The sequence below is a fragment of the Xylocopa sonorina genome, chromosome 15 (genome assembly GCF_050948175.1).
Source record: "Xylocopa sonorina isolate GNS202 chromosome 15, iyXylSono1_principal, whole genome shotgun sequence".
Lineage (NCBI taxonomy): Eukaryota > Metazoa > Arthropoda > Insecta > Hymenoptera > Apidae > Xylocopa > Xylocopa sonorina.
The window spans coordinates 435,346-444,386 of NC_135207.1; the positions used below are offsets into that span (position 1 = coordinate 435,346).

At 38.4% G+C, this 9,041-nt stretch overlaps 2 protein-coding genes across 2 annotated transcripts; both read left to right on the top strand.

Annotated features, from left to right (window-relative positions):
• Positions 1 to 5,483: 5,483 nt before the first annotated feature.
• On the top strand, positions 5,484 to 7,897 carry LOC143430844 (uncharacterized). Its single transcript, XM_076907279.1, has 4 exons — positions 5,484 to 6,390; positions 6,466 to 6,855; positions 6,904 to 7,077; positions 7,131 to 7,897. The coding sequence occupies exons 1-4, from the start codon at positions 5,484 to 5,486 to the stop codon at positions 7,895 to 7,897; spliced, it is 2,238 nt and encodes a 745-aa protein (XP_076763394.1).
• A 53-nt stretch (positions 7,898 to 7,950) lies between these two features.
• On the top strand, positions 7,951 to 8,462 carry LOC143430845 (uncharacterized). The gene is made up of 2 exons (XM_076907281.1): positions 7,951 to 7,981; positions 8,035 to 8,462. Exons 1-2 carry the CDS (start codon positions 7,951 to 7,953, stop codon positions 8,460 to 8,462), a joined length of 459 nt encoding a protein of 152 aa, XP_076763396.1.
• The last annotated feature ends 579 nt before the right edge of the window (positions 8,463 to 9,041 follow it).

The following is a 9,041-nucleotide window of genomic DNA, read 5'->3' on the forward strand; positions in this document are numbered from 1 at the left end:
TCATTAATTTTTAAAACATCAAAACGTTTTAGTCGTCTGCAATCCAAAGGTGTTTGCATTTAATTTTAGCAGAAACCACTTCAGAAAGTATTTTAGAATACTTTTCTTGAGAAAAATAAAAACAATTGTCTTCCCGTTTACCCGCAATTAATGCATTTAACTTTTCAAGAAAAAGATCATGATTTACTGCAGTATCCATTTAGTATAAATTAGGGTATCGGAAAAAAAATTAAGAAATGTTGCTCGCGTTATCAAAGCTTGCATAAGACTGACAAAGCTGATTGACTCCGAGCAGAACAAAGGATTTAGCGGGAGAGAGCCAGTCACTTGTTTTTTGACTCTTCTGTTTTGGACCTCCACCAGAGCATATCTGTGATTGTCGACACACGCCGGAGAGAGTCCGAATGTACAACAATGTAATGAAATATTCGATCTTTCACCGACGTATTTGGTATCTGTTGACATTCACCGGTGAAAGTCGACATTCTCCAATTTCGGTCATTCACGGTAACATATATATAAATGAATGTGTGTCTGTCTGTCTGTCTGTACTCGATAGATTCAAAAACCATACATCCAATTGCCGTGAAAATTTGGGAAATTATTAGGTATATCCTGTAAGATGTAGATGAGAATAAAGTAAAAACTCGATTGCTCAACGTTTACTGGGCGTATTTATTCCTGGTTCACCTGAAGGTTCGTACAAGAATGCCTTCTTAGGCCATTCGTACTAGCCTCGAGGACACCCTCAACGTCATGGCCCATTCGTATGTTTAGACAAGGCCCCGGAGAGGGGCGATGCCGCAGGGAAATGCACACGGCCCTCGTTGACCGCCCGTGCACCCTGTTGCCCGATATTTCTTACATTCGGCCATACTGACGTTTAGGCACAGTATACAGTAGCGAAACTCTCTGTCGGCACCTTTGATGTCGGTGTACCATAAAATTGAGTGCGCATGCGCGACAGGAGCAACCTAATCGCAGTGCCACCTGGATTTCAATCTCACTTGCATTTTTTTACTCTCTATCTGCCCAATTTATTTTTACGTTTAGTTAATCAAAATTTAATAAAAATAATAAATGTATTATTTCTAATACACTGAAAAACAAGGAAAGAAAGCAAAAATCGAAAAAATATAAAATACACATGTTACTATAACTATAAAAATGTAAGAACATAAATATTATACAAGATAAACAAGAAAAAATATAATGAAAAATACAAGAAATATATTATACATTGTATATTTTATTTTAAAATTTATTTTAAAGTTATTTTATATATACTTAATACCTATGTATACAAATATATCGGTAACAAACATATAATATCTTAAAAGTAAAGGTTTCATTAATGAAAAAAACGAAGATATCATATTTTTAAAATCTTCGAAATAGCTTGAACGTGCTTCAACGCTTTCAAGCAGCTTTCAACAAATATTGAATTCCCTCCAAATTCAGCTTCAGGTTTGGTTAGATATTCAATCGTCTTTTTGTTTGCTAAGAAAGAGAGAGAAAGAAAAACTAAAGAGCAAGTGAGGCAGAAGTTCAGATGGCACTGCGATTCGGTGTTCTGTTTCGCGCATGCGCATTAAATTTTGTAACACATAAAATCGAGCAAGTTGCGCTACTGTATACTGTGGTTTAGGTCAGCCCTCAGACTTTACATAATAAATGATCTTAAACTACTGTCATCGCGTCACGATACCGTCGTATCATTGTGACCGATGATGGATACCATCGTATCCCTTATCTGGACGAGACGCATTTCGTACCCCTATCTGGCCACCACCCTGCCTGAGACACACATCGTGTCCGTCCGGTTCGATGTCAACCTTGATGGTATGCCGTGCATCCACCAACGATTGTTGCCTAGGGTACATCTGTACCCATGTTGGGCACCTTGACACATCTCGTGTCGTGCCGCACTTTGTATCCTCCTTCCCTGGCTGGTCATCTCTATCGGACCCGTCGTGGAAGGGTGTTGTTAAGTCCGTCCGCCACAAAAGCCATCGCCTTCGCACGTCGGAACGTCTTGCCTGGTCGTCGGGCAAAACGGCTATTCGTTTGCCAAAGCCTTACGCCTTGAGCTTCTCTTTTCCTTTCTGCGAACACAATTGAAAATACATGAGATAATATTCAATTTGTAAAGCAGTGGACCTTCTATCATAAACTACATTAAACAAAGGATATAATGATCTAATCGTCGTGGTCATTCCCTTGGATCGTAATCCATGGCTTGATCCGGTCGGCTGCAACGACGGTTCGCAGTCATCTCGAGCCTTCCCTCAGATCTTCCACCTCGTACCGATCGTTGGGCAATACCACTTTTATCCGAAAAGGTTCCTTGTATTTCGGTAGCAGCTTGCGGCTACTCCCCGTCGAGGGTTCACTGCTCACTTGCACCAGCACCAACTCGTCCACGGTGTACCTGCGAGCTTCCCTTCGCGTCCGGTCATACCGCTCCTTTTGCATCTTCTACTCATGAGAGATGTGTCGACTGATTTCTGCTCTCAACGTAGCCAGATTTAGTCGGTCCATTTCTTCCCGTACAGCATTCAATACGGTTCATTCTGCCATTGTCTTCGCATCACATCCGATCAACGCTTTCATCGGTGTCGTGTTGATGCTCTTGTTGTGCATAGTGTTTATCGCACTTTGCACCTTCTTGACCTGCGCGTCCCAGTCCCGTGGATCTTGACCTGCGGCACTTGTCGCCAGAGCGTCAACAATGGTCTTATTGTAACGCTCGCACTGTCCGTTTGCTCTTGGTGTAGCCACCGCATTTAATATATGTTTGATTCCGTACGTTTAGCATAACGTCGCGAATCTCCGTAATGTGAAACTTGTTCCACGATCACTTATAATCCTCGTTGGCACACCGAACAGATGCATAAGGTTCATCAGGACCTCCTCCGTATGCCGGGTCTTCTGATCCTTTACCGGTTCCTCGATGGTAAATTTCGTAAAAGCGTCTACTATTACGAGCAGGTATTTGTTTCCTTTCCGACTCGTTTCGAAGGGTCCTACGTGGTCGATGTGTAGGGTGTGAAACGCAGTCGGTATCTTTTCTACTATATATTTAGCTTGCACTGCTTTTTGCCCGTGGTGTGCTTATAGTATGCACAGCTTAAATGCTTTCACATATTTATCCACGAAGCGTCGCATATTGGCAAACCAATAATTTCGCTGAATGCGTTCCAGAGTTTTCTCCGAACTCAAATGTCCAGCCTCGTCATGACATAATCTACAGATCTGCAATCTTGTATTCTTCGGAACAACCCATGCTAATTTATCATTAGGTAAACATCTATACAATTTACCTCGTTTTAACACGTATTCCTTGAAATAGTGTTTTACTTCGGGAGATTTCTCGTTATTAGCGAGAATCGTCCGGATGCGCGACAATTGCTCGTCCTGCATTTGGGCAGCGACGATCCATTCGCCCTCCGTGATGTCAACGCAGGCAACTTCAAGGGTGGTCGGTTGAGGGTTTCGGCTAAGGGCATCCACATGTGCCATCTTCGTCCCTGGCCGATACATAATTTTAAAAGTGTACTCTTGAACTTCGAGCCACCATCGACCTACGCGCGGCAATAAATCTTTCTTCGAAAAGGTTGTCCGTAAGGCATTGCAGTTGCTTACTACGGTGAAGTCGATCCCTAGCAGATAGACTCTAAAATGTCGCAACGCGAAAACAACAGCCATCGTCTCGAGCTCGTAGGAGTGGTAACACCTCTGATCAGCTGTCGTCTGTTTGCTGAAATATGCCACCACTGCCATTTGCCCATCTTCCTGTTGTTGCAGCAGCATTGCTCCAACGCCGATCGAACTGGCATCCGTGAGCAACTCGGTGGGTCGAACTGGATCGAAAATACGCAATACTGGTTGCGTGGTCAATTTTTCCTTTACTTGACGGAAGGCTTGCTTTTGTTCTTTCCTCCATTACCACGGCACGTCCTTGCGGGTTAGGCGCGTCAGAGGCTCCACAAGTGCGGCGAAATTCTTAATGAATTTCCTAAAATAGCTTGCCAGTCCCAAGAATTGGCGTACCTGCTTTACATTTTCGGGTGGTGACATGTCCTTAACGGCGTCGATCTTCCGTTGACCTGGCCTCACCCCTTGTTCGCTTATTTCTCGTCCTAGGTACTCGATTTTTTGTTTGAAAAAGGAACGTTTTTCATAAATTGTGTTTCCTTTAAGATTTCAACAAATTAATTAAAATTACAAAAAACAACATTAATGCGTTTGACGTTCGATTTTTCGTCGGCAAATTCTAATAAATACAAAAATGCAGTTAAAAAGCTTTTGCAATTATTAATACCAGAATAAATTATTAATACGTGAATAAATAAAAATATTATTGATTTCCAGCTGAAGAAAATAATTGAAAATACGTTTTATTTAACCCCACAATTATGCCACCAAAACAAAGTGCCATTGGTCGATCTACGAATCAAGCAAAAAGGAGAAGAGAAGAACGAGCTTCAGAAACAAGTGAGCAGAGAAAAACTAGGCAAGAAAGAGATCGAGATCACACTGCTCTTGCTCGAGTTTCAGAAACAAGTGAGCAGAGACAAGCTAGGTAAGAAAGAGATCGAGTTCACACTGCTCTTGGTCGATCATTAGAAACGAGTGAGCAGAGAAAAACTAGGCAAGAAAGAGATCGAGTTCACACTGCTCTTGCTCGATCATTAGAAATGAGCGAACAGAGGCAAGCAAGGCAGCAAAGGAATCGAATTCGCAGAACACACACAAGACGAACGATACATACTGATTTGAATTTATATGGTTTAAATTACAATCCCCTTTACAATTACAGTCTTCGTCCAAGTGTAATTATTTGAAAAATGGATAAGAAGTGTACATATCGTGGTGCTCAAAAATTTTAAAATGAAACACCAGGTATGTGCTGTGCAGGTGGAAAAGTAAAGTTATCAGACTTGCGTTCACCACCTGAACCATTATTAACTTTAGTATCAGGTGAAACAAGTCAATCAAAAAATTTTTTAAAAAATATACGCAAGTACAATTCATGCTTCACTGCTCACACTGACACTGATCACAAATATCTTCAGACATATTTTATGGGAAATATTGACGAACAAATCAACAGACGGTGTCAACTGAATATGAGTACTAAACGAGAGATTGTCGCTGAATTACAAGATTTGTTTGAACAACATAATGAATTAATTGAATTATTTAAAACCACCATTGAACAAATGCGATCTGACGATTACAAAGTAATAATAAACGCAGATAAAACACCTATTGGTCAACATCGAAGACAATTCAACGCACCAACGATCGATGAAGTGGCAATTGTCATAGTTGGTGAAGAATTTAATTCTCGCGATATAATCCTTCATCGTAGAAATGGTGACGTCCAGAAAGTATCAGAAACGCATCGTTCATATGATGCATTACAATATCCCATTCTATTTTGGCAAGGAGAGGATGGATATCATTTTAATATTAATATGAGAAATCCTCCAACTAATGTGGACCTTAACAAAAAGGTCAGTGCTACGAATTATTATGCATATCGAACGATGATTCGTGAGAATGCTGATAATCATATATTGAAATGTAGACAATTATTTCATCAATACATTGCTGACATGTATGCAAAAATAGAAAGTGAAAGACTCCTCTACATACGACTAAATCAAGTCAAATTGCGTTCTAAAGATTACATCCATTTGCGTGATGCAGTTGTAAATGATGGCAATCTCAGTGAATTGGGAAAAATGGTCATTTTACTATCCACATTTACAGGCAGCCCAAGACACATGCATGAATATGCACAAGATGCAATGACGTATGTTCGTGCATATGGTTGTCCAGATTTTTTCATCACATTTACATGCAACCCAGCATGGGATGAAATAAAGGAGCTTTTATTAACTGGACAATCACCATCAGATCGTCATGATATTTCTGCACGTGTATTTAAACAAAAATTAAAATCTTTAATAGATTTTATTGTCAAACACCATGTATTTGGAAAGACGCGCTGTTGGATGTATTCCATCGAATGGCAAAAAAGAGGTTTACCACATGCGCATATTTTAATATGGATGATGGAAAAAATAACACCAAACAGAATTGATGAAATCATCACTGCAGAAATACCAGACATTGAAATTGATAAAGACTTGCACGATATTGCGTCAAAAAATATGATTCATGGTCCATGTGGCTCACTAAATAATAATTTACCATGCATGTCAGATGGAAAGTGCACAAAGCGGTATCTTAGAGACTTACTTGCTGAAACTATTACAAGCAATGATGGATATCCACTCTATCGACGACGATCTACCGAAAATGGTGGAAAATCCATTAAACTAAAAGTAGTCAACAATACTATTGATGTTGATAATCGTTAAGTAGTACCATATTCTCCATTACTACTAAAAACGTATAACGCACACATAAATGTTGAGTACTGCAATTCAGTGAAAGCTATAAAATATATTTGCAAATATGTGAACAAAGGAAGCGATATGGCAGTGTTTGGAGTGGAAAATACAACTGCATCTAACGATGAAGTCACCCAATATCAACTGGAACGCTACATAAATAGCAATGAGGTTGTATGGCGTATTTTATCATTTTCCATTTATGAACGATATCCAACGGTTGTTCATTTAGCAGTACATCTTGAAAATGGACAGCGTGTATATTTTACATCAGAAAATGTACGTGCAAGAGCAATGTCACCACCGCCAACAACATTAACTGAATTTTTCACATTATGTAGAAATGATACCTTTGCAAGGACACTACTGTACTCTGAAGTACCAACTTATTTTACGTGGAATACATCAACAAGAAAATTTCAGCGCCGTAAACAAGGTAAAACAGTATAAGGATACCTAAATTTATATTCCACAGATGCATTGGGTCATCTGTACACCGTACATCCAAATAACGCAGAATGCTTTTACCTAAGATTATTATTAATCAATATTCGTGGACCAACATCTTTTCAAGAATTAAAAACAGTCAATGGCCATGTGTGTGCTATATTTCGTGAGGCTTGCCAGGAATTAAATCTCTTAGAAAACGGTGCTCATTGGGATATTTGACTCGCTGATGCTTCTAATACAGCTCAACCACAGCAAGTCGTACACTATTTTCCATCCTTCTAACTACATGTTTTCCTGCTAATCCAAAGGATCTTTGGGAAAAATATAAAGACTACATGAGTGAAGACATTTTACATCGCATGCGTAGAATAAATGCTAATCCCAACATTCAATTAACATCAAATATATACAATGAAGCATTGATTTTAATTGAGGATGTATGTTTGACAATAGCCAACAAATCACTGACAGAATTGGGAATGATTACTCCAAATAGATCTGGTAATGACATTTTCGATCGTGATGTACAACGAGAAACGCACTTCGATGTTAATGAATTACAAACATTTGTTCGAATTAATCTGCCGAAATTGGTATTAGAACAACGAACAGCATATGACACAATTATAAATGCAATATCTAACAAGAGTTGTGGTTTATATTTCTTAGATGCACCTGGAGGCACTAGCAAAACTTTTCTTATTTCAATTATTCTGTCAACCATAAGATCACCAAATAATATTGTATTTGCTATTGCATCATCTGGTATTGCAGCAACTTTTTTGGACGATGGTCGAACAGCACATTCAGCATTGAAATTTCCATTAAATATGCAGGTAACTGAAACTCTAACATGTAATATTAGCAAATATTCTGGGATGGGAAAAGTACTAAGATCATGTCAGCTTATAATATGGGATGAATGCACCATGGCACGCAAGAAATCATTGGAGGCACTCAAACGCACATTAAAAGATTTGAGAGGAAATGAGCATCTCTTTGGTGGTGCTAGCTGGTGATTTTCGACAAACTCTACCAGTTATACCGCGTTCAACACCTGCAGATGAATTGAATGCATGTCTCAAATCATCAGTGTTATGGCGGTATGTGGAGAAAATATCTTTAAAGACCAATATGCGTGTTCGATTACAATAAGATGAATCTTCTGAACGATTTGCAAAACAATTGTTAGATATTGGGAATGGTAAAATGGAAATGGACGAATCCACACACTGTATTACATTACCAGAAAACTTTTGCCACATTGTAAAATCCACTGATGAATTGATTGCCAAAGTTTTTACAAACTTATCGCAGAATTATAAAAATAATCAATGGGTCAGTGAGCGTGCTATATTCGCAGCCAAAAACATTGATGTGAATTTAATAAACTGCACAATTCAAAATGAAATACCTGATGAAGAAACAACATATAAATCCATAGATAGTGTTGTCAATCACGATGAATCAGTTCAGAATTATTCAACAGAATTTTTAAATTCATTGGATCTACCAGGAATGCCACCGCATATTTTATCTTTGAAAATTGATTTCCCAGTTATCCTTCTACGAAATATAATATAAATCCACCGCGACCATGCAATGAGACTAGGCTATCAGTAAAAAAATTAATGAATAACTTAATTGAGGCAACCACTTTAAATAGAAAATACCAAAGGGGAACATGTACTACTACCACGCATTCCCATGATACCAACGGATACTACATTTGAATTCAAACGTCTACAGTTTCCTATACGACTAGCCTTTGCAATGACCATTAACAAAGCACACGGACAATCATTGCAAGTATGTGGATTAAATTTGATAAATCCATGCTTCTCACATGGACAGCTGTACGTTGGGCGTTCACGAGTTGGAAAACCATCAAATTTATTTGTTCTTGCACCAGATAGGAAAACAAAAAATGTTGTATATTTACAAGCACTACTAAGATAAAGTTCACCATCAATCATCAAATATCATTCATTTCATGATGATATTTAATAATTACAAAATTATTGTTCAATTGAAATTCGTTTGCAATATTGTTTAATATCACAAGTGAAGAAGCATGTTTATTCTACCATCAACTATGTATATCTATCTTTTGTACATATGTTATATTCAAATGACATATATGTAGGGATAATTTTATTGTTA

What these genes read in the sequence shown, in the direction of transcription:
- LOC143430844 (XM_076907279.1), top strand. Translation starts at nt 5,484, where the DNA reads ATGAGAAATCCTCCAACTAATGTGGACCTTAACAAAAAGGTCAGTGCT. An exon ending in TACTATTGATGTTGATAATC is followed by an intron (nt 6,391 to 6,465) that starts GTTAAGTAGTAC and finishes ACTGCAATTCAG; the next exon opens with TGAAAGCTATAAAATATATT. An exon ending in AACAAGAAAATTTCAGCGCC is followed by an intron (nt 6,856 to 6,903) that starts GTAAACAAGGTA and finishes TATATTCCACAG; the next exon opens with ATGCATTGGGTCATCTGTAC.
- LOC143430845 (XM_076907281.1), top strand. Translation starts at nt 7,951, where the DNA reads ATGCATGTCTCAAATCATCAGTGTTATGGCG. An exon ending in AAATCATCAGTGTTATGGCG is followed by an intron (nt 7,982 to 8,034) that starts GTATGTGGAGAA and finishes GATTACAATAAG; the next exon opens with ATGAATCTTCTGAACGATTT.